General features: G+C 45.3%; 4 protein-coding genes across 4 annotated transcripts; 1 reads left to right on the forward strand and 3 right to left on the reverse strand.

Moving 5' to 3' along the window:
- Positions 1–3,069: 3,069 nt before the first annotated feature.
- PADG_01921 (uncharacterized protein) lies at positions 3,070–5,364 on the forward strand (the record flags this gene model as incomplete). Its single annotated transcript, XM_010759334.1, has 2 exons — positions 3,070–3,405; positions 3,490–5,364. The coding sequence occupies 2 exons, from the start codon at positions 3,070–3,072 to the stop codon at positions 5,362–5,364; spliced, it is 2,211 nt and encodes a 736-aa protein (XP_010757636.1).
- Positions 5,365–7,537: 2,173 nt separating this feature from the next.
- On the reverse strand, positions 7,538–10,051 carry PADG_01922 (uncharacterized protein; the record flags this gene model as incomplete). Its single annotated transcript, XM_010758824.1, has 4 exons — positions 7,538–8,502; positions 8,537–9,523; positions 9,606–9,758; positions 9,949–10,051. The coding sequence occupies 4 exons, from the start codon at positions 10,049–10,051 to the stop codon at positions 7,538–7,540; spliced, it is 2,208 nt and encodes a 735-aa protein (XP_010757126.1).
- Positions 10,052–10,407: 356 nt separating this feature from the next.
- On the reverse strand, positions 10,408–13,294 carry PADG_11341 (uncharacterized protein; the record flags this gene model as incomplete). Its single annotated transcript, XM_010759594.1, has 3 exons — positions 10,408–10,950; positions 12,492–12,819; positions 13,215–13,294. The coding sequence occupies 3 exons, from the start codon at positions 13,292–13,294 to the stop codon at positions 10,408–10,410; spliced, it is 951 nt and encodes a 316-aa protein (XP_010757896.1).
- An 8,149-nt stretch (positions 13,295–21,443) lies between these two features.
- Positions 21,444–24,791, reverse strand: PADG_01927 (uncharacterized protein; the record flags this gene model as incomplete). The annotated part of the gene is made up of 3 exons (XM_010759335.1): positions 21,444–23,537; positions 23,608–24,492; positions 24,636–24,791. 3 exons carry the CDS (start codon positions 24,789–24,791, stop codon positions 21,444–21,446), a joined length of 3,135 nt encoding a protein of 1,044 aa, XP_010757637.1.
- Positions 24,792–25,603: the final 812 nt, after the last annotated feature.

Genomic DNA, 25,603 nt, shown 5'->3' on the forward strand with positions numbered 1-25,603 from the left:
TGTATTGCGTGGAAAGTACCTCGGAGGTTCTGTCCGGAGCCCGGATTGCTTCGCTTTGACAGGCTAGAATTCGAATGTTTCAAATCATGATAACTTAAGTTTTATATGTCCCATCGATGTTACCAGGTCCTACACAGTCGGAAAAGCTCTCCATGTTGAAGCTCGTTTGTGTTTAATTTTTTGAGGTCTGGAGGGGAGGCTGGTTGAATGTGCTTGTGTACGGTGTTTGGATTGATTTGTCCCTTTCTTCCTTTTTTTACGCTTGATGGTTTTGGTGAGGTGTCCACATGCCGAGAAAAATCCATCAGTAAAATTTACCCCATCATCACGCTTCACCTGTATTGGATTCGGTGCCTGTTGGGTGGTTGGTTGGTTGGTTGTTGTTGTTGTTGAAGGGGGCAATCTACATCAGGGATAGCGGTAAATTAGGCTTCGTGGCTGGCAATTGGACTTGTCTCTGATTGAAGGGGACGGGGGCAACTTCATTTGGGAACCTTCAGCCAGCCTTGAAATCTCAACGGGTCTGTAGGCCCGTAAGGTGGCGGTCGGGATGGACCAAGAACAACTAATAGCTAGCCAATAAGAAATGCAATACACGTCCAACTGCCATAAATTCGAAGGGGTGTACGGAGTTTGAACCAGGATTACGACAAAACTGACAGAATTGGAGTGGGCACCCTTTTTTTTTCTTTTGGTTCCGTTTCCAAATTGGGACGGAAAATCCAAGAAACGGTAGAACGCGGCGGATTGCGGATTTTGGGTTGGTCAATTTTCCCCTCTTGCAGATGCATGACACGCGTCTAACGCAGGAACGGGGCTCTGTTGGATGCTCTGTTCACAGGAGTCGCTATTGGCGAGTCGCAGAAAAGACAACAGATGAAGAAGATCTTCGGAGCTGTCATACATAGGTATTTCGGTGTTGTCGAGCTGTTCAACTGAAGATTGTTCGGGAGAAAATTTTCAGGAAAAAGGCTTCTTTACGATTATGAGTTCCTTGGTGCGTCTCTTGTTCAGGGGTCGATAACTATATGAAGAGGAATTGAACCCGATTGAGAGCCTGGAAGGTCTAGTGAAAAAGGACCCCAAAGTGGACCAAGGAAGTTTCGGGTAAGATACAGCTCGCGACCTCCTGGGACCCAGACCCAGTAGTGGTAAAAAGAGGAGGTAAGAGAAAAGAGAAAAAGCTGTGTTGTTGTCGTCGTCAATTGATACTCTCTCTCGGCTCAAACCCATTTGTCCTTGTGCTAGCACTCTTCTTGTCGCCTCTGGTCCTTTTGACTCCTTGTTACCTAGCTAAGGTTGGACCGTTGGTTGTAAGAGAATCAGCGCTTGGCATGACGAATACCGCGTCATCTTTCAAAGCTCTGATGCCCAAAAGCTCCCAGTCTATTACTTACCCCGTACAGGACATGGTACGGAGGATTATCATACGCAGCTTAAGCTCACGGAAAATAGGGGCAGCCAGACCCTAGAAGGGTCACATGAACTTTGAGTTTGTGCCGGGCGGCAGCCTCTTGGAAGTTGGGACCGGGAAGCGCTGTCACTCAAACAGGAGAGAGTCTTTGAGGTCAAGTAATCTTGGCCTTTCTCATGAGCCTTGCGTGGGCCGCCGATCTAAACATTGCGTGGGGGACTAAGCCAGACTATGTCCAAAGACAGGGAACGTTTCCCATGTGCAGGATATGTGCTTGCGCATCTCTGTCTCAAGATGGACGGATACTTCAGAACCAATAGCATCCTTGAACTTAGAGATCTTATGTGCATGCATTCGATCAGGGCAAAAAAGCGTACAGGATGTTTCCGACAAACCTGGCTCCCACGATTCGAGATTCAGTAGCGGCTTTCATCGCAGGGGACCATGCTGGACAGCCATCAGACCTATCAGATGACCCTGAAACTGGCGAGATATTCATCCATAGATTCCTAATCTACCCTATATCCACATACGGAAGCAGAAGAGTCTCTTAACAGGGTTCTTTGCAAGCAGCGCTCTGCCGCAGAGGGTAGCTAGCTAGTTGACTCGTGTTGGGGCATAGTGCTAGTCTTTGAGAAGCTAGCCCGGGCTACCTTCAACCACGGTGAACCAGCTGCTCCTCCGTCCTGTAACAGTCCAATCCTCAAGTCACAGGTAACAGTAGCGCATGGAGCCCCATTGATCGACAGGCTCGAGACTTTCTGCGTGCGTGGAGGCTGCTGTAATTTATCTGTCGACGTTTTACCGCCATCGCATCCCACAAACACCTGCATCCATCCAGCCATACAGTCCTAAACAGCACCTATCCTACGGGTTACAGCCGCAGTACCTGTGTGCCCTGGTCAATTGACCTGGCTGGTACCCGCCTTATCTGCCACTGTTGCACACAAGCATTTGTGACCCAGGAGTACCCTGTCACACTGGGGAATGTCCCTTGTCGTGCACTGTTACATACGGTCTGATCGCATACACAGCCCATACAGATGGGCCCACGCCAATCAAGAACCGTACCGTCCAGCCGGCCGCCAATAATGCATCATCCTTGCGGACCTTGTACCGTACTGTACTGTACTGTACCGTACTGTACTGGGCCTTGACCCTCTCCGCCTTTTATTTACTTTCAAACATCGTCGTCTTCTTCTTTCTCCGTCTAATCACACTTATTCAACTCTCTCATTCTCATGTTCTCTCATTCTCTCATTTCTCATTCTCTTGCCCACACTCATTGGTTTTTATATCTGTTTTTCTCTGTCTCTCCGTCTATCCTTAATTCATTGCTTTAACATTTTTTCATTGTCACTCATTTACTGCTTTAATCTAGTCCCACTGCATGCCACGCCCATCGTAGCCCTACGTCTCACATCCAACCTCTTGTCACTCCTTTGTATCAGCAATATATTTCCTGTCCACCGCACCACTACAGACCTCCATCACGGCATATTCTCTCTATCACCCACCTCCTCATCAACATTCCCCGCTCCTCCGATGAGATAGGCCTCCTTCCACGGCTGCCTGCAGTGCAGCAATCCGATCCTCTGTCATCTTTAGCTGCGGTCACATCGAATCTCTGTTTCTATATTCACCCATTGAGCATCATGAGCTACCTCCCCCACCCTTTTCCTTTTGGAGGGCCTCCTGCAATTCCCGTCGAACAAACCGTTGGCTTAGAAGTCCTAATCGGGCACCCTCATTTGGGCCATTATGTGAATTCTTTTATACTTCCTCATGACCCATTTGACATAGTGGATTATTGTCCCTCCAAGCCTGCCAGTATTGAAGAATATGAGTACACAGAAAACCTATCACGTCCTCGACTGACAAAGGAACAAGTTGATACGCTCGAGGCCCAGTTTCAGACCCATCCGAAACCGAATAGCAACGTCAAGCGTCAATTAGCCACTCAAACAAATCTCTCTCTGCCTAGAGTTGCTGTATGGGACTATATATAACCCCATTTCTTTCCATTTCCTTGGTTGTGGCGAACTGTAAGGTTGACTAACTTTGTATGGTTGTAGAATTGGTTTCAAAACCGACGTGCGAAGGCAAAGCAACAGAAGAGGCAAGAAGAATTTGAGAGAACACAAGCAAGTGAGAACGGTGAACAGTGGGAAAGTAACGAGACCTCTCGGCAAGAAGGGGGCCTAGAAGCACAACCAGAACGTCCTGAATTGATTTCAACCCCTACCCAGGACCAACTTCCCATCTCGTCATCTGCAAGTCCCCCTAGCCAACCACACACTTCTACGACTCAGTCTGAATGCTCCGTGTCAGTCGAGAAAGCAGTGAACGAAAATATGTCTGCAAATGCCCAATTCTACAAATCCGAGCATAACGCCGGTGCAAACAAAGCCTTAGAATCCAATATGATGCATCATTCTTCTCAGCCTCGTTTGAAGAATGAAGCTGTTGGCACAGCCACCTCTGGCATCCCTGAATGGAATGGACACGAAGACGATTGCAATTCTGTTTTTTTGGCTTCACCGCAAAGTGGGGGAAACAGCTTTGATTTTACTCATGTGATTAGGCAGCAATTAACCCCAAATGACAACCCCTTCGAGATCCGCATTCACGAAAGTCCCCAATTCCCCGCCTTCCATTTCAATCACGAGCCCGATGGATGGGGATGTCATGGCGTGCCGAACTTGATGGGAAGGCAGCATGATGCTCAAGATCTGGGCGATGATTTTCAACCTTTGCCGTTTCATGGGCTTCAATCTCCGCTATTTCCTGGTGAACAACGACGAGGGTCTTATTCTTCAGAGCATTCCGACCTCACGGATATTCCGTTCCACCCTGAAATAAATAACGATCTTGAAGCATCTCCCGAAAACATTTCTCAGCTGAGCCTGGCCCAGTTGCACCACCACCAAGTTGAACCTTGCGCCAATTGGCGGTATCCGGAGAAAGAAGTTGATCTTGCTGCTCGACGAAAACGACCTCGACTGGCCGCTATCGGTACCTCCGCCATATCCCGTTTATATGTACCCTCATCAATGTCTCCCACCGCTATGATTCAGGGTATGGGGGCTGGGCATATACTTCGACATGCAAAATCCACCCAGAACCTTAGCCCCAGTCGCAATTCTCGCTATCCAGGGATTCGAAACACTGCCGCTGCCCGCCGCTCCCCTCTTGGTATAACAAGTTTTGCGGAAGCTAACCGTTTCAACCCGACGAATGCGACGGATATGATGTCAGCAGTACCCGGCCTGGTAACAACCGCTTTGGCTCCGCCTACTCCGTTAACGCCAGAAGATTTCCAAACCCTTCTTCCGCCAACCCCTAGTGACAATCAATACTGCGTTTCGCCAACGGACGAGATGGGTTGCACAAGGTTCTTTCCCATATCTCAACCCATGCAGGTACATCTCGAATCCCCTCCTGCCACACCACTAAATTTAAGTGTCCTCTCGCAGGTACAATATCAGCAGATGGGTATTTCAATGCCTGCTGCGGCTTCTCAGCGTACAACTTTCCAGGAGTACACACTCTCTGTTCCAACCAATCCGATGAGCACTAGCCTTTGGCATGGCCCTTCTTCGATGTCGTCCCCGGAGACCTTCCAAATGCAGCAGCCAACAATCCATATGCCCCAGCCAACCCACATTTCTCCCATTGCCTATGGAAATTCTTTGGATTCGGGAAACCCTTCCTTTGTCGATGGTATGGCAAGCCAAAGTGCATCGCCGCAATGCACTATTAAAAGTTGCAGTACCCCACCATCATGTCCCGAGGGATCTACCTCTGGTCCCCATAAAGTAACCGAATTTCTCATTCAGGAGTTCCCACAACAGCAGGAAGCACATAGGCGCGCAGCCCAGCAGCTTCCCCCACAGCGACCCATGAACTATACATTCTCCAACCACACACCAAATGACTTTTACGCTTGATTCCTCCTCTCTAGAAGTTAGCTTCGCTATCACAAGATCAAGGAATGGACAGCTCTCTCTATTCCCCCACTCCCCCTTCCCACATGCCAAACGTTGGTTTGGTCAGCGCTTTACGATTTCTACGCATCCCATATATAATTCTAATAGCTTTTGTCTCAGCTCTCCTTAGCCTGATATTGCTTTAATTCTAAATCTATTGTTAGCTCATTTTTTCTTTTTAATATATCTTAACTATACCCAACTTCAGCTGATTTGAAACGGTTTTCTCTCTTTTCTTGCGAACTTCTATTAAGAGAGGGAGAATTTTTGCCTCAATATACTTTTCTTCTTTCATCTTATCACCTTGCCATGCCTTTCCTTCTTCCATTTTATCATGCACATATATTTTTATATACGCCTTTTAACTTTCTTCCCCCACCGTTTGTCGCAGTGGAGCCTGTCGATCTTTTCTCCCCCCCGGAAGAACTAAACTTGGCCATGGTGCCATCATGGCCACCGCCGCTTATTCCCCGAAAGCGTTTCATCTTATTCTTCATCTTCCTGAAGCCTTGTCTTAGGTTCTAGGTTTTATCCCCTTTTAATTCTCTGCATTTTTTCCCTTTTTCCCCCGCACCCTTTTCTAATTGTTCTATTCTGTTGTTTCCTATTTCCTCCTTAAAAACCATTTACGTATTTTTAATTTTTTTGCATGTTTTCAGCTTTTCTCCAATATTTTCCTCTCCTGCTATGTTATAATTACACTCCCAAGTTTAAATAAGCCTAATATAATATTAACTAACTATTCTTAATTTATTGATAAGGTTTCACCTTGACGTTATGGTTTGCTTTACAGTTACATATACTGATAAGTGTTAGAACTAAATATGTTTATGTATGCGATCTTGAAGTGGATTTCTTCTTTCAGTTGTCTTGTGGCTTCCTCATATCAGCGAGCGCTGAATCATATCGAGGTCTTCGGACTGGAGAAAGCTTCTGCCGGATGAGAACAAGGACGTTTACGGACTGGATATATTATCTCATTGGAAAAAGTTAAGTATGCATGCTCTATGGTCAACCTCTTTTCAAAATGCACTTGTCAATACCTGTTCACTTTTGCTGGAAAAATTTTTTTTTTTTTCAGTAAATATTGCAAACAGATGCAAATATAGATGAAGAATGTGTGAAATGTTAAACAACTTTTCACTAAGTTCAAGACAGTCCAATTATTTCATATTGTTTGAGTAAAGCAGTAGAGCAGGTATCCAGTAATGATAATGTTATAAGTTATAAGAAGAAACAAGAAGAAAAGGGGGAAAATGTATATATCCAAAAAGAAAAGGAAAACAGAACAGATCATATACCAGCACAAAAAAAAAAGAAAAAAGAAAATTAAAGTAATACACTAATACCAGTAGATATTCATCAAGGAAGCAAAGAGGGGAGAAAAAAGAGAAATGGTAGCAATTTCAATCGTAACTTAGCAATGTAGGCCACAAAGATATAGCATTCACATGTAGAGTTAGAAGGAAACAACTTATACATTTTTTCATGTAGAAAGAAAAGCCAACTTCATGAGCCAAAAGGGGAGGAGTTTTAAGGGCACGTAAAGGGCCCCAAGGAGGGGTTTCCAATCAACAGAAGGTGATGAGAGATAAAAGGGAAGAAGACATGTTTTGAAAAAGGAATAAGAAGAGGGGATGATGAGTAAAATAACAGTATTAAAGTGGAAGTAGTACACGTTTTGTAGAAAAGATAATAAAAGGCGGGCATGGTAAATTTGTTTAACAAACAGTACATAAACAAGGAATAGGAACAGGGAACAAAAAAAAGTTAAGGTTACATGATGACATCTATACTCAGTAGCATTTTTATCACGTAAGAGGTATCATTTTCAAACCCCAAGTAGGATTTTGGGAAATAAACGTTCTGAGGTGAGAAACGGGTATTATAAAAAAGTGTAAATAAAATAAGCCGCGGACTAGGTAAGAATGGCAAAATGCAACATAGAAGAAGAGGGGGGGAGGGGGGGGGGGGAAATAAATAAATAGACAAATAAGAGGAATACAGAAGAAACCAGCCGCAATATATAAAAATGGAAGAACGAGCAAGTAATCACACGAGCAACTGAGGATTCCAAATTCATTTCAAAACCAAACATCAACTCCGCCTTACGAACCCCTTCACAATCCCCTTCTTAATACGTCGACGGCCATCCACTAGGCGGTTGCCCCGGCTGCTGCTGGCCACCAGGCTGCAACGGCCCTCCCGCCGTCGTACTAGGCCATCCCGGCAACGGTGCGCTGGTCCCCATGCCCATCCCCAGCACTGACGGTTGCTGGTGGGGGCCGGACATAAACTGCTGCGAGCCAGCAGGGCCTTGAGACGATGGGTACATGGCGCGCGCGGCTGCCATATTAGAATATGCTTGTGCCGTCGAGACGCCCGGGTAGCCCATGGCTGCAAGATTTTGTTGTTGCTGCTGTTGCTGCTGCTGCTGCTGCTGTTGTTGTTGTTGTTGCTGCTGCTGCTGCTGTTGGGATGATGGTTGAGGCTGTGAGTGGAGCTGCGAAGGTGTAGGGCGATGCTGGTGGCGCGGAGACTGGGAATGGTGGTGGGGTTGGGTGTTCTGTAGGTGGGGTGAGGGAGATTGTTGCTGTTGCTGTTGCGGATGAATTTGTGGGGTGTACTGTGACATGCTGAGTGTATGGGAGGTGGAGAGGGGAGATGGTTGTAGCTGTGGCGGTGGTTGACCCCACAGCTGTTGACCCTGGGAGTACGAGTATGGCGAACCCTGACTTGAGCCGGCAGAGGTGAGGGAGATGGTGGACGAGCGATGCTGGAGCTGATCAGGGCGCATTCCTTGAGGCATTCCGCGCAGCGGGGATTGAGATATGGGAGTTTGCTGATAAGCGGGCTGGGAATAGGATTGTTGGGGAGTCATCATTTGCGGATGAGCCAGGACGTTCGAGTGCTGATTGGGAGCAAGCATACTGGATGTTAATTGCGGTGATTGTAGCGGTTGAGGAACACCTGGGGTTGGGTCTACCTGAGTGGCTGGTGATTGGCTGGAGACAGGGGTGTCTCGTTTTTTATTCCAGTGTTCATCCAAGCCTTTCGCACGATAACCTCGTTGTTGATTTAAAATTTTGCTGAAATCAGCTGTATGCGAAGCATGGTTCATTAATTCCCGCACTGCTGCTAGGTTGAGTACGGTCGTGGAATGGCTGCCCAGTAGGTTCTTGTCTGGGTCGAGGTATGCTATTAAACTCTCTCATCCGTGGGTCATCTGCTGGCGCCAAGTGTATCATGGGAAGCGGTGTCAAATTCGCCGGATGCGGAGGCATGTCGGGTGGCATGCCGTCGATATGAGGGCCGTTGCTGTATATGATATCGCTCTTACCCAAGTTTGGTATCAGTCCAGCATTTGCAGCTTCCGCCGCCGCCGCAGCAGCATCTCTAGCCTTGGCCGCTCCAGGTCGTTTCTCACCCGCCATATCTTCCTCAGTGAAGCCCTGCTTTCGCGCCTTGCTTTCCCAGTAGTCATCCCGAACACGTCGTCCATCAACAATCACTCTGCTCCCAAACTGACGGAACATGGACCTCGCCGTTACAATCGCGATCTGTCGAGAGCGATAGGAGTACGGCAAAATGTCCTGCTGGATCAAGGAATCCTTCTCCGCTTGGCTCGCAATAATTTTGTAGAGTGATCTGTTTTTGTTGAATAGAAGATAAGAATCTCGATATCCTAGCACTCTAGCGCATTCTGTGGCCAGCATGAATAGTTTCTTTCCGCGGTTTGGTACACAAAATGTCCTGCACTTGTATTTGCGCTTGTCCTGTGGGTATCCCAACGCGTCGACCTTTTTCTCACCACTCTCATCAAACTCCTTCGGTATGTATTCATCACACTCCTCCCCTAGCTGGTCAGTGGTGTGATCTCTGACGGTGGGAAGCGCCTTGATGAGTGACTTTGTGGGTGTTGTTTTGGGGGTTGGGGAAGTCTGTGGGGCGGCCGTAGTATGTTGTAGAATAGGTTGAGGAGGGAGAATGGAACTATGTGACTGGGAAGGGGATTGTTTGGGTCTTTGTGACGGTGGAAGAGCCGCGAGATTTGTGGATGACACGACTTTTGGCGTCTTGGGTGGGCGCCCTCGCTTGCGACGACCATGATCATCTGGCACTGCACAAATTAGGTATGAAAAAAAAAAAAAAAAAAATCAAGTGTGAGGCACGACAGCATGCGAGAAAAGAAGATAGCATACCATCCTCCATTTCACCTTCCGCAGGCTGATTGCTATACTGATCTGTCGATCTGCTTCGTTTTGTCCCTCTTGGACTTGTGCTGGGGTTGATATTGGCACTGGTTGTGGTGGAGGGGATGGAAGGCGCAGCAGGAGAAGTCTGTGGAAGAGTGACTGCCAGTGAAGGTTAGTATCATATTGAAAATAGGCATGCGACCGAAGTGATCATGATATCAGATAAAGAGTCAAATGAAAAGGAAACGACATCCCCAACGCCACAGGATATCCGCGACGAGGCGAAGAACAGAGGCAGGGAGCGAAAGGAGTGAAAATTGCGACAACGGTGGAAAGGGGGGGTTATTACCAGGAGTATTTAAGGCAGCAGGGTTGATGGTACCGGAGCCATCGATAAGATCGGAACCCATGCCGTTCATCGGAGTGGAAACGGGATGTTGGGTGGAATACATGGTGCGCGACAGGGAGGGGGGTTGATTGGTTTGAAGCAATGTAAGGCAGGGTGTTGCAGAGGAATGGGCCAAGGATCGACGGGGAACGAAAGAAAGTCAAGAAGTGTTTGGGTGGATAACCGAAAAAGCGCAACAGCGATAGCGGTGGGGTCAGACAGCCGCGACGGCGGGGAGGTGGTCTGAGAGTACCTAGGTAGGTGGGGAATGGGGAGGAAAGAGGGGATTTTGAAAACAACGAATGAAGTGAAGGACGGGACGGGACGGGACGGGGTATTGGGAGGGTGGGAAGGGGAAGGGGATATATGGTGGCTGCGAGAACGAGGGTACAGAGTCAATAAAGCTGGTGGGAGGATTAGCTAGGGGTGGGTGAGTGTATTTTGTTGTTGGTGGCGGGTGATGTGTTGGCGCAGTACAGGATGCAACCGCAGGCGAAGATCCCTACGCTCAACGGTGCGTGCGCGGTTGCAGAGGAGCTGCACGGGCGGGCTCAGCTGCGTGCTCGAAGGCAGCAGCAGCAGCAGCGGCAGCGGCAGCGGCAGCGGGAGGTGACGGGAAAATACCGTCAGGAGCGTATAAGCGACAACAGAGACGGTGGAGACGGATAGAGAGACGACATGTGGGGGAAGGGGAGTCGTGGATGGAGTTGGCTGAAGGGTTGTTGAGCGGCGTAGGTTGGATCGGCCGTTGAAGTTGACGGCTTGAAGGTTGACCAAAGGTTGAAGCAAAACGATGACGATGTATTGGGAGGGTATTGGCGGGTACGGGCTGGTATAGGCTGGGTAAGCTGGTTGACAAGACAAGGACTTGGCACAGCGTTGGCACCGGCAGTGCACAGGAAAGCGGACGTATGCGCGGGTATGAGCCGCGTACGGTAAGCGTAAGGTACGGTTACGGTACGGCTGGGCAGATTTAGCAGGTCAGCTGAGCTTGCGGCTCTTCTGGGTCCGCGCGGAAGCTGAGTCAGCAGCAGGTTGCTACGTAACTGCCCCTAAACAGCGCCGAGTTGGGAATTGGTGAGGGCAACGGGCAAGAATGACAAAGAGGGACGTGTGTAAATAGACAATAGAGATGGAGAAGAGGGATAAGCGTGTTATGTTGAGATAGATGGATGGATGGATGGATTGAGGCTGTGGAGTGTGAATGTAATCGGAGCATGTATGGTATGGAAGTAGAGCGTGATCTGTATATGTGGCTCTCATATGTATGGATGGCCCGATCAGCCCGGGACTTATTCTGGAGTCAAGTCTCCCCTTGTCTTTCCTTTCGTCTCTGGTTGGTCGTCTTCTTCTTCCTTTTATTAGAGCTTTAATGTTCTATGCACCAGTTCTCCATCTGGTCCTTTTCTTCCCTCTTTCTCCCTTCGTTCCTTAATAGTTGGATTCTAGCTTCCACCCTTTATCTCTTGATAATGACTTTGGTGTCTTTCTTCATCAACTGAAGCAATGACTGTAAGCGTCCCTCTTCTGCAAACACCAACAAATTGCAAAGGTGATGAATAGGGCTGCGTCTCGGAACCGGCAGAACAATCCTAATTGAGCAGGACAGCGGACAAGGATCCTCGGAAGAAAAGTCTCCAGCGTGGTGGTTTATAGGCTAGGAAGCGGTGAGAGGATATGAGGAAGCGTGAGAGAGGAACGGAGTCTGTCGGAAGACAGTTTAAAAATAAAATAAAATAAAATAAAATAAAATAAAATAAAATAAAATAAAATAAAATAAAATAAAATAAAAATAAAAATAAAAATAAAAATAAAAATATATAAATAAATAAAAATAAAAATATATAAATAAATAAACAAACAAACAAAAAAAATAAATAAAAATTAAAGTAAGTCAAAAAAAAAAAAAAAAAAAAAAAAAAAAAAGGCTGCGAGACCGCAAGCAGACGCGGCTATTGGTGGGCCGCTGAGCCTGAGCCTTGAGGTAGGTCACTGGAACAAAGCGGACGGAACCGACTTGTGTGTGTTGCGAGATCACTGGGTCAACGGGGTCAACTGCGGGGCGGCAGGTGGAGGGGCCAAACGTCTGGTTTGTTGATTCCAGGGAAAAGCGGACGTAGGCTCGCGGTGGGAGGAGGGAAAACAGGGAGGGGGAGGGAAGGGAAAAAGTCAAACGGGAACCCAAAAAAGGAGGGGTCAAAAGGCTTAAGAGGACGCGGGTGTCTTGGAAGAGACGAAGGTTGGAAGTAATAATGCTCCAGTTTTATTGCAGGCAGGGAGGGGGACTCGGCCTTTTAACTGGCTGATTTGCCTGGTGCGTTTTCAGTTTTCTGGACTTTTTGCTTTTTTCTGTTTCCTGGAGAACAACCAGAGTTCGCAGCAGTTTTCTCAAGCCCAAGAAGCGCTTGGGGTATGGCGATCGTTCGTCTCTCAGTCTATTTACCCTGAAAATATGTGGCAACAGACAGTCTCTCTCTCATAATACTACATCTTAACATACGAACGGGAATCAGAGCCTGAGGCTGGAAGCTTCGGTTTTCCTGACGGTCCTGGTAACAAAACGGTGGCCGATATCCACGATGATTGGAGGAACCGACTGAGCTAAATTTTGGCTTCAGTTCAAGTTTCCAGCGGGAGCAACGGGAAAAGAGAGGTTGATTTCGACGATTGTCAGATGATTCGATAGCATTTGCTTTCTGGCTGGCATCGAGGAGGAGTTGCTCCTCTTGCTGCAATAGCTGATATACATTGACAAGTAGGGGGTTCCGCAGTTCCCAGCTTCTGAAGGCCAGGCTCGCGCCGCTCACTCGGGATTCCCACAACTCCCTCGAACTGGACAGAAAAAAACTCTGTACATCATCAGTAAATTCGCATGCAAGCGTCCAAGAGCTTGAACCCTGTTTTTTTCGGAACTTGTGACAATTGGAAACCCTTTTCTTTCTTTCTTTTTTTTTTTTTTTTTTTTCTTTTAAACTTTGCCTTTCTTTTTAACCTGTCCTAGCTTTTTCTCGAATACGTTACTTAAACACATAGTTACAACCTCCCGAAGCTCCCATTCTTGTTTAGCCTTCTTCCAACCATTGTCCTATCACCGATCGTCGTGCTTGGATTTCCCATCATGCATGATGTTTTCCCGATACAGTATGTCGTGAAAGTGGCCGATGAATGACGCTCCCGCTGCTGCTAGTCTATGAAACCTGTGATTACATGGCGCATATCTATTGTACCGCCCTGCCTGGGCTGGGAGACCGGAGGCTTGGGGGGACGGGTCAGGCGAAGAGTCGTCGTGTTGGCGAGGACTGCACATCGCCCTAAGCCCATCAGTGCTTGTTATTTATTTATTTATTTATTTATTCTTTTATTTATTCTTTTATTTATTTATTTATCTATTTATCTATTCTATTTTCCTGCCCTTTCCCCCCCCCTCCCTTGTGCCACACGTAGATGAACACACCCTTGCAGCCTTACATACATACGTGCATTGGTCATGGCTGACCCGGTGATCGTGACGGATCGCTTTGTTAGGGGTAAGGGTTTGGGAGGACGACTGTGCCGGCGCCCCCGGGGGGGGGAAAGGGGGGGCAAGGGGGGCAGTGTTCGCCAGAGGACGAGCGCAAATATGAAGGGGTATCCCTGACGCTGAAGGTTCTTCCACAAAAAAGCCAAAAAAAAAAAAAAGAAAGAAAGAAAGAAAGAAAAGAAAAGAAAAGAAAACAAAGCACCCTGCCGCGCCGCCCTAGCCTTTCATCCTGCAAGATTTATACCGTACAAGGGCCCGATTAGAACACATCATTGTACTCCTGTTACTGTACCTCCCCGTCCCATATCGTCAGGTCTGTGTGCGCATGGACCGAGTACGCGCGGGGCGACAAGAGTGAGAGGTTTTCCCCATAGTTTTATCTTTGCGATTTCCTTCGAAACACAGGAGTAGTCAGTCTTTCGCTTCTCTCCGCATAATCAATCGTGTTTTGGAAGCGCCCAGATTGAGCTGCATGCATGCTAACTACTTCCCCTAATGAGGGTAATTCAGGCTTTTCCGTGGCCTGGCCAATCATAGCACGATCGCATTTCGGTCGCGAAGATGCTCGCGCCATTCCTAACCTCTAAAGCCGTGATAAAATAGCGACAGCACACATTTCCGCTACTTACTCTCTCCTCCACCAAGCAAAACTTCCCAGGTGTCCCAGCACCCGCCGCCCAAGGAATTCAAGCCAAAGTTAACCCGCAAAAGCCAAAATGCAGATGGGCCCCGTCTAAGCCTGACAAGGCGTTGGGCGCCCAAAACGCCGCCCCCCCCCCCCCCCCTGAACGGTGAATCATGGCCTGTGGGATTGTGCCGTCCCCCCAATCATGGACTCTTGGGGGCATGTTTCCTCTGTATCATATCTGAATTCCGACTAAATTTCAGTATTTTTATTGGTTTTACCCTTCGTTATTTCTTCTTCTCTTCTTCTTCTTCTTCTTTTTTTTTCTTCTTTTTTTTCTTCTTTTTTTTTCTTGACTGAAGTGAAAAGCTCAAAACTAGGTGTGGTGATCCGAATGAAAAGAGGTATAAAACAATCTTCTAGGTGCAAAGGGAATATCCGTCAAACGCGGGGATTTTTCATTTTCCTTTTGTCTCCAGGAACTTTTTAAATCGGGCTGTCCGTGTAGAGATGGCCAAGAGTTTTCAATCTAGCCACTTGCGGTTTTTCCGCGGACGAGCGAATAGAAAACTTAGAGAGGGAATTTATGAACTGCATGGACTTGCTCTATATGAGGTAAGAAAACGCATCCGGAAAAGAAAGAAAAAAACTGGACCGGGGTTAGCAGCGGAGCTAAAAAAGCATTAGACAGGAAGAGATCTCTGATATCATCTTGTTCTTCACCATTCCAGTTCCTAGTTGATATCGGTGAATATGAAAAAAACTGAATATTGGAACCGAAACAGTTCTGACATGATGTGGTGGAATATCCGTCTGATAACGGAGTACGGAGCAAAATTAATTGTTGATTAGTCGAAAGAGTTCCTTGCTCTTTATTCTAAACTATGGAGCTGTGAACTTAGTCATATTTGAGTTTGTGCTGTGCCACGATGAGATGATAGAAGGAAAAAAAAAAATCGGAGATCGGACGATTCGCTCTTGGTGATACATCGTATACCACCACGGAGCACATTTTACGGAATATGCTCTCCGGAGGGTAATAATATACGAACGAAGGCAGCACAAGCAAAAAGGGCCCCTTGTGCCATTGCAAGCTGATTTCCTTTCGATTTTTTTCCTTGATAAATCTCGATCCGTACGAATAACCATCACGGCGTGGAGTTCAGTGGTTGCTGCCGTAACTCGTTGAGATGAGAGGTTCAGGGGGAGGTTGTTTGTCTGCCTTGTGCTGTGTTTCAACTTGACTCGACTCGACTCTATTTGAAACTCCGGCCTGGGAGGGCTTAGTTATGCACCGCGAGTGGCTCTGAGTATTAGGAGATCTACTCCCGCTCCCGAGTAGTTCATGTGTGTCCTCCCTAAGATGCTTGGGTGCTGGGTTTGGAACATGTGTGCGGCGGTCTCTAAAGCACGGAGATTATGCGTGACAGAGCCATTGACGAAGTTCATCCACCTCTCCCGGTAGGTCGGACGATAATAATCTCGAAAGGGATACAGCAATAGTGTGTCACCTGTCACTGCATTCGATTTATGTAGGTACGGAGTGACATGAGGACGAGGAGCGCGAGGAGACAGGCTTTCAATGCCACTAGGGGAGCCGGGTCCATGTACCATTTTTTGAGGGTTTTGGTTCCTGAACACGCAGATAAGAAAGGATTGATTGCACAGGGGAAATGAGTGGTGAAATCGATATTGGTACGCTGTCGAATGAGATATTTTACAGTTGAAGATGTTCTGTTTCTTTTGTATTTATCTCCTCTCACAGTGGGAAAAATGTTTGAAAGAGAAATTATACAAGCGGGCATCTTCGCCATCATGTTTGACCCCATGTCCCTCATCCCTCCAGGAATGAGAGTTAAGCATAAACCAGTCTTCCCCGGCCCCCGGCCCCCCGTTCCCATGGTCGGTTTGCTGACCAGGTGCCTTCTTTTAACCTGGAAGCCCTTCTCCAAAGCTTCCAGTTCTCGAGACAATAGGTGCATCAGGCAAACAGAAGAAACTATAACCCTATGTTTTAATCAGGCATTTATACCCTCATCTGACCATTGTCTGGACGGTTCTATTTCTCCTTTCGGCGTATTGATAGCACAGAACCTCGGAGTCGTTTCAGTTCGGTCCCTTTCACAATTTGCCATGGAACAGCTGGGTGGGTTTGTCAATCTGATCTTATGTGACTATTTTAAGGATCATTTGCTGTGCGACCTGTGTTTTCGTTCAAGAATTTTATATCAATTACTCTCAGCGACGACGACAATTCTCCGCATAGGACTGAGGAGTTTGGGCTCTGCCATTAAACGTTGTCACTATTTCAACATACATATGCTCACTCTGCATTCTGCAATTTATTCGCCTTATATGCAAGATTAATAGGGCCCTCCTGACAAAAACTCTGTTCCTCCTTCATGCAGTGACATATTGCCTCGACACCACGAATGGTACGAAGGGTGACCGGTAAGCTAGTTATATCAGAGACTTGGATTGCCACGGATAATTGGCCTTTGAATGACAGTATGGACAGCAAAAGACACCGGCAGCACTTCTATTTGCATATATGATAAAAGCAACGAGAAATAACCGAACAAAGCCACTAGGAGTGTATTCCTCCCGGCCCTTAATTCCTCATTTTCCTTAGATACTTCAAGCTTAGCCTCCATGGACCTCAGGAGGAAGCACACGACCTTCCTTTTAAGGTTTGCTATAGTTTGCGCTACATGGGTCATGGGATTCAGAAAATGAGACCCGCTGAATTTTAGTTGACAAGCGAATGACACAGTATTGCTTTCTCTCTGACGATTTGTGAGATAGTGGAATTTTAGGGTGAGTCATTTTTGCGTATTCAGGCGAGAGCGGACCTATATCAGAGTCTCGGATGGAAACTCTGTAGTTTGTGCGATGCGTGTTGTTGCCAGGGGCATGTAGACCGTGTTTCAGTAGCAGTCGGCAATGGAGAATGCACTATTAAATATATTTTATCGTAGCGTTTTATGGAACTGCTGTCATATTCAGAGGTAAATGGTTTGCGTCCCGCCAGGCAAATTGGTACATATATCTAGATATACGAATGGTGTATTAATATTTCAGAATATGAAAATGGAAACATACCTTCGAAAGTGAAAATTGAAAATTTCAGAAAGAGCGCTTGATAATAGGCAATTGATAGTCTTTCGAGCTTGAGAGAGATCCCTTCAGTGAAGTAAAGCCAATATGCTGGATAACCAGCGCGCTTGACAACTCAAGGTAACGAATTGATGCTCTCCAATGTAGGGAAAGTTGACAATTTAGCGTGATTGCCGACGAGCAAGCCGATTCTTATTTTCCTTTCCTAAGGGCGGCTATGTGGCTCCCACTCTTCGACTTCAAATTCGTATTTTGATAGTTGGGCAAGCTTTTGACTGCAAGGTTGCTGCCTATCTTGCATAAATTTAAAATTTCCCACAGCTACCTTTTCACCTGCACTGTTTGGTGTCTCATGAAAACAGTTGGAGAATTGTCACAGGTGGAGACTGAAACTGGTTTGAACGGCTAGGACAAGCTTTCCCATAGTTTCTTATCAGATGCGAAATTGCATCCAATATGAGTCTCGGGAGAGGGGATTCTTGGGGAGCGGGAACTCCCGCAGGCTTGACACTCTATGGTTAAAAGAATTCAGCAGCGAATCCCCTTCACCTTGACTTCCCTGCCATGTTTCCACGTTGTGACAGGAAACCAGTGTGCGAAGAATCATCCACAGTTAGGCCGAAACTAAGAGCTTTTGTCGTTTGAATTTTGAGCTGCGACACGATGCTCTGGTTTCCTTCCTGATACCAATTTGGGACTTCTGCATGATTATTTTAACACATTATCGTCCAGCTCATTTGACAGATGTGTATCTGGATATGGGGACATACATGGAAAAGAAAGTCTTCTGTTCTCAACCAACGGCATGCCCACCATAGATCAGTCATAATCATTTCATTTTCACATTTGCCTTAGGTGTAATGGAGAGAGGGAGAAGTTGAAGGGTAGATTGTGACACGCCCTGAACCCGATGCAGGTTGAGCACGTAATGTCAGGGGCGTCGCGGCTGATTTTCTCCTACCACCTTCTCCTTCTCCTTATGTGGCCTGTTACATCCTCGATGTGACGGATGGAACAGAAGGACAATGAAGCCCGAGGTAGAACACAGAAACGTAATTAATATAACTAACGAAAGCCAAAAGTAATGATTTAAGAAATGTCTGGTATCTCCATTTCGTATTGCGGGATCGGATTCCGGATTCAATAGCAATCTCCAAGGGGGAGATTAATTTTTAAAGTTATGCCAATCGCAGAGATTGCTACCCAAAGGGAGCCACGAAGGAATAGATAAGCCAAAAGCTTCCCTCCATGAGCGCTATTAGAAAGACTTCTAAATGGACCAATCCAAAAGAAGTGGTATATCCGCACTGGATCGGTGCCACTTGTGAAAGTTCACTTGTTCTCAAAATAGCGCGCACACTTCCAAATAATGTCAGGTATTCAGCTTTCGCCGTGGTTTTCCGCTCCACCTAGGGGCCGGGTATACTTGAAATAGTGGATCAGAGCAGGGAAGACAGCTTATATTCTGGGATTTCCATGTCTTACAGGAAGAGAGATAGCTTTTCATTCTTGGAAAAGAATCATGAGCAACATTAACAGCACAAATTTTCATTAAAGCAGCAGTGATTTGACATACAAATGAGGTATTATCTTCCAATGTCACAATTCAGTGTGAATTTTTGCAATTCAACCGTAACTAGGAGTTCAGTGATTGAATTGTTAACCACTCAGAATTGATGTAGTAGCTTGAGAAGCTCTCAGTAACTCAGCCACTGTATATGACTTGACACTGTGATGATATCCCCTAGGCACTCTCTGAGATTTAGTATGCACAATGAACAAACTGGAGATGATGCAATAATAGAGAAGGGACCAAAGGTCCATTAGATTGCCTAGGCTCTGCAAAATCAAAATAATCAATAAGGACACAGAATCAACTGAAGATTTTTGATTAGTTCAACTTGAGTCTTATCTATCCTGAGCCAGCAGTCCATTTGCAGAACTCTTTATATGAAAAGAAGAGAGAAATGTGATTTGCATTTAAGAATTCTAGCCTTTTAGTAGGATATTCAAGACACACTATCTATTGTGCAGTAAAATATTTTCCATATATAGCAATAAAGAATCTGTTCACACCAGGCAGAAATGAATGGCAATGTCAATATACCAGATAAGTAGGAACTAGAACTTGATTTCCAGACTACAGTCTACTATTGATACATTTTACAAAAGATTTGACCAAGTCAGCAAAGTTGACTTGATGTGAATTTCCTGGAGGTTTTCATGCTGTCTGATCATTTAATAGTCATCATTTTCAATGTCATTATACCAAGGAAATCAACATGTATCTGGATAACTATGTAGTTAGCAAGCTGCTTAAAAAGCTAGTGATACATATATACATACATGGATTCAGATAAGCAAGCCTTTAATAAATAATATTACTGATTTAAAAGATGTTTTTATTGCAGTTCTTGTTCAACATCTAGAGCTGCTTTCTTCACTTCTTCAATAAAGAAAACATAAAATTTATTTAATGATTGCAGTGAAAATCAAATTCACAATTGATATAATTTATCTGTTTTCAAAGACTTCATACTTCATAGTTGTCAATTATATCATATCTCTGATGTTTGAAAATCTTCAAAGATTGAATTCATTTGAACATCAAGCAGCATCATGTGCTCTGAATAACTCTCAACCTACCATTCTATCACCACATGCCTTAAATATTAGAGTGGTAGCCCTCATAGATTTCAAGTACCTCAGTTAAGGTTTTGACTGAAAATAGTCTAAAACAGAGCTTCTTTAATATCTATATTGATCATTTTTTTTTAACACAAAGCTTATGACATCAAATGAGAACAGAAGATGTGCATTGAAGACTTCATGAAAAGCTTCTCATCTCTTTACTTTCTAATTTAAAAATCAGCAATGAAAGCATGAAACTTTATACTGAAATCACTGAAAGTTCACAGGAACTCAAATAGATGAGCACTTGATATGCTCAATTCAATAATCAACTGACTGAAGTTAACTTTTTTATTGTTTAAAGTACAGATCATATCAAATCAAATCTCTTATTTCATTCAGATTTCTGAGATTAAAGAGAAGAGTAATAGCTGTTTTCAAAAGAACAGTAGCAGCAATAGAGAAAACTCTGGAGAGTGTTGAAGCACCAGCTGTTAGAGAAAGAGAAATAAACATATATGAGAAAGAAAGAGACAAATTCCTCTCAAAAAACTTTACTCAGTTGCTATTGCAAAAAGTGAAAGAAGCAGTGAGATTTTTCAATCAATAGATGAAGAAATTAGATGATGCAGATTCAAGAGCTTGCCTTCAGTAAAATTTTTAAAATCTGCAAAGATGAAATGACTTGTCAAGTTCAGTGAGTCAGTGTTGACAAGAACAAGTCAATAAGAGTAATATTCATAATAATTAACTATTCTTAATGACTCAAAATAGAAAGTATAAAGTTAACTGACCCATGATAGAATCCCACACTTCATTCACAGCCCCAGGTTCAAAGGCCCACAATGGAGCATTCAGGAGATTGTTAAAGCTTAATTTAGTGCAAATTTTAAAGATCACTGTAAATGTCATCAGCAAGCAGAGAATCTCTAGAAATCATACTTATTCACTGTAGAAAACATGACACTTGAAGTTTCCAAAACAAGAGGAATTGAGTCCCCACATCTTATCAAGTAAAGCTCATACAACTAAAACTCTTAGGATAATGAAGACTTCTTTCATGGCAACTGAGCAGCAAGTTTTGTTTACTCCAAGAGCTGGTTTCATAAGAATTCAAAAACTACTGTAAAACACTCTTCATCATCTTGAATTTGTATATATATATATAATCCATAAATTCATAATTTACTCTCTATATCTATGCCACCATTATTCAATCTTAAAGAAAAAAAGAAAGAAGGAAAAAAAGAAAAATAGAAGACGCAATATGCGAAACAAAAACACAAACACAAGCTAACTCCAAACACAAACTCCAAACACAAACTCCAAACCCTTGACTTTATCCGGAGTACTCTAACCACCTCTCTCCCGAAGAACATAGAGGAAAATTTAATAATTAATAATTAATAATTAATTAATTAATTAATTAATAATTACGACGACATGCGAGGGAAAGAGAAAACCACTTCACAAAACTCCAACTCCAACTCTAGTCATTGAGAAAAGAGAGTGAAAAAAAAAACGAAGAGAGAGAGAGAGAGAGAGAGTCAAGGTAATGCAAGGTCATAAATCATCATCTTCATCATTCCAGCCTAATTGGTCGTAGATAGACTTCTCCGGCGTCGCGTCTACCGTGAAAAAATTCATTTTGGCAGTAGGATTCAGACCAGAGTCGTGTCGTGTACCTGAAAATGTGGGTTTGGATCCAGTACCGCTTCTGATCTTTATAGGCGTTGTGAAAATTATCGGTTGCTGCTGTCTATTATGATAGCGGGCGAAAGCAGGTGTTTTATTTAATGGAGGTAGATAGGAGGATCTAGGGCGGGGCGGGGTCTCTTGGATTGATGAGGTCGAAATATTCATAGGGACACTGGGGTTTTTACTATGATGGTCATTGTTATTGTTGTCATAGTCGTAGTCATTGCCACTGTGGACAAGGTTAGGAAATGATTTAGTTTTCCGCAGTACAGTCGGGGACATTTCTGCAGGCGCAAATGATCGTTTCGTTTCCGGTAGCTTGGGGACCTTGAATAAAATGCTAGATTGCTTAGGGACTGGAGTTGAGTCGAAGTCATCGTCGGCAATACCGCCATTCGAGAGACGGGAGGGCCGTGATACCATTCTCGTGGGCGTTTCGTGGACAAAATCCTGAGGTGCTCGCCGCGAAGAGAGAGGCCGTCTTTCAGAGAGATGGCTAGGGCGCGATGAAGAGGATGGGATAACTTGAATATCGTTGCTTAACGCCAATGAAGCGGTGGTTTCCTCGTTTGACGAAGTCAGCCCCTTGGGCATACGGATTAAGTTGCCCCCACCACTAATACAGTCTCTTTTCTTCAAGCCTTTAGGGGTAGCCATAACCTGCACCCCTTGGCCATTCGGGATCCGTACAGGATTCTTCGATTTCCTAGAGCTGCCAGTGGATACCCGCTTTTCCGCCGCCTCCACAAAATCTTTCGCGACGAGTTCCCTGTTGGGTTTTCTCAGCGCCATAATAGCCGCATCTAGCTCCCTTTTCTGATCCAGAAGCGAATTCATCTTCTTCAGTTTCATCTCGTGCTGCTTAGCAACAGCGTCAAGGTCAACTTCGCGATTATCCACACGTTTCGGCTTCTGGATTCCGCCACGTGCGCCGGAAATCAGAGACAATAGTGGTGGTTCGCTGACCTCACGTTTTAATCCGGGTATGCTTGGGCCACTGCTGGAACGTGAGAGTGATGGCGCCCTGCTCTTTGATGAAGCTAGTTTTTCATCAGTCAGCACACGTTGTAGGGTACGCTGCTGTGATCTTCGGCTACGAGTTCTCTTTACTGAAGCTCCAGGCTGTACTGTTCTTCCGGATTTTGAGTGAGAGATCGCAACAGGGCGAGACGGCGAAATTGCAACAGGTCCGCCCAGCTTGCGACTAATGGCTTTGCATTGATCTGGGAGACGACCAGCATAAAATGGAATGATGACTTCTGTGCAAAAATCTCGAAGTTTATCGTTTTCGGCAGACTTCCCTGTGGTTTCCTTTTTACCAGTGCTGCTAGATGATTCCGTGTGCAGGAGGTCGCCGAAGCTCACAGCATGCCAGATACATAGCCTGTCAACTAGCAACTCAAGTAACACATTCAAATCCTGCTGTTTTTCTGCGTTGGTTTTCTTCGCGGCCTGGATGACCCGTGTCTCTGTCGAAGATGACCCCTCACAAGATTTGCCGGCAGAAGCTTCCAAGTATATCGTCTCGAGTATCAATAGAACCTGCAATTGTGTTTCACGCATTCGTAAATCGCCGATTAACCGTTTCATTTCCTCCTTCCTCGACGACTCACGAGGAACAGAAGCTTCTGAAAAACTCCTGTTCTTCCACCACTTCATAATAAAACCGGTTTCCTCTGGATATAGTCCATTTTTCCCAATTTTTGCCTTCTTACCTCTACGTTTCCTTAGTGTGGTTGTGTTCACTGGACCTTCATCATCCGACATTCCTATAGGAATATTTTGTATCGCTTCTGGAAGAGAGTCCTTGTACTTGATATCCACCTTTTTCACAGGGAGTATGCACTCCCGATAGAAACTCGACAGATATATGGGTTTCAAGGAAGATTCCTTGCTCGAAGACTGGAAAAGAGCACGAGCGCGAGAAAGAGGTCCCTTCGCAAAATATGCCACGGAAGTCTAGAGAAAATGAGTATATATTGATATCGCGGAACATCAGGAATATGGGGGGGGGGGTTGGAACACACACCTTCGAAATATATAATGCCTCAAGATATTGAGACCTAAGAATATCAAGGAGCTCTCGAGGAGATTGATTAACTTCTGGCTGCGCAGATTCGCATGAAGGAAAACCAGCCTCTGAAGCCTGTAGGTCGATTGGGGTAGCGGTTCCCAACGTCAACAAAGGATCTGCCAACTGGCTGCTATGCTGCGCATCTGCTTCCACAACGCTGATGTCCCCCAAATCAAGCTGCTCGTCATGTGCACTGTCAAGCTCAGCAATCGAACTCACACCACTTGTTTCAGGACTGAGAGTTGGAACCGATTTCTCTTTACAAGGCCCAGACTCAAAAGCAAGAGACACCTTCGCCGCCTTTCGTTTATCCCAGACTCCGGAATCAACAGGATCAAAAATCTTTGCCTTCTCCAACCAATCCCACTCACCCTTATCATCAACAATAATATCCTCCTCCTTGGAGCCTTGCAAGAAAGCGCAACTGCCCACCCCATTCTCATTCCGCAATCCTTTCGCCGCAACCATCAAATCCCCCTCCACCACCCAGCTCCCCAGCGCGCAGACAGCATATATCCCTCGCTTAACCCTCTCCACGACATAAAATTCCTCACGCACACCAGCATTCCTCGCGACTCGAGATCGTGGAGCGGTACCCTCAGATCCAACCAGCCGTGCTGCCAGAACAACGGGCTCGAGTCTTCGCTGTTCCTGTCGTTGCTGCTGCTGAAGATCTTGTTCTAGTGTTGGAATGTTGGAGACAAATAATCTGCCAGATTGTATGCGTTGAGAGGAACGCGGGCATGGATCGAGCCATGAGAGTGGGAGCCTTGATCGGGGGATGAGGGCAAGTGGAACTAAGATGAGATGGGTTTCTGATAATTGGGAAGAACCGTGGGGCTATCCGTTGGTGAAGGTATGTTAGCTATGTATTTGGTATGTGAAAGTAGCTAGAGAATATAGCGAACTCGTAACTCAGAATGTCCGGGATTATTATTAATGTGGGTGTTAAAGGGGGAAGGAAAGTAGCTGTGAAGACATACTCTGATAGTAAATGCAGAGCAAAAAGTATTCTTTGTAATATCGGATTCATGGGATATTTTTCTCCGTTTCCATGACTGTGGTGGTAAACCCTTTAACTCGTTTAATAGAGTCGAGGATGCCGATTCAAGGACGGCAGGTCGAGAATGAGATGCCATCCATTCAATATCGACGCGACGGAATAAGCATAATGTTATATCTTACATGGACAAAATTGGTTATATAAAAAGAATGAAGGGGAGGGGGAATAGAATAAAAGAACATAGCATACACACACATACGATATTGAATTGGAGGAGTTGAACTGTTAGGCTCTGCTATATTATCTATGACTGAAGTATTTGTCGCGTGTCGGAAGGCGTCGGCCCATTTCCCGACACGGTCACGTGGCTGACGAGATGCGGGACGAAGGCACGGGGAAAGCTTCCATGCGCAACCACTCTTTATAGCACTCTTTGCAGAGCACTTTACTACACTTACTATTTACACAGGTTCCCTAATGGTAAGGTTACAGTAGTGGAAAAAGTGGATAAAAGTGATATATCTTCTGCTTCGTAATTGGCACATTTAATTACGAGACATCGTTGCCTACTTGTGTAGGTATGTACGTTCAGCTCGTGTAGTGTAGAATTGAGTACATGTGCAGTTCGTTTCCACTCAGAAACAGTGTGCCATACCGATATGGTCTTCCTTCATTCCAGTGAGCATTAACACTCAAAAGCTGGACCCTAAGCCCCATCCATTAAGACAAAATGAGACATGTGGAAAACTACCACAAATATTAAGGACGAAAAAAGAGGTTGTGGAAAAAGCCTGTCCCCTCTCTATATCCTTGCCCGATGGAGAAAAAGATGTTGAAAACTTTTTGCTCTGCAAACGCCCTGGAAATGAATCGTGAAATCAAAGTCATGAAATTAGTATCATATGTTGAATTGTTCTTCCAGAACCCTTTAGTTGAGGAGGTTCAAAC

This window comes from Paracoccidioides brasiliensis (assembly GCF_000150735.1).
Source record: "Paracoccidioides brasiliensis Pb18 unplaced genomic scaffold supercont2.2, whole genome shotgun sequence".
In the NCBI taxonomy this organism is placed as follows: Eukaryota; Fungi; Ascomycota; class Eurotiomycetes; order Onygenales; family Ajellomycetaceae; genus Paracoccidioides; species Paracoccidioides brasiliensis.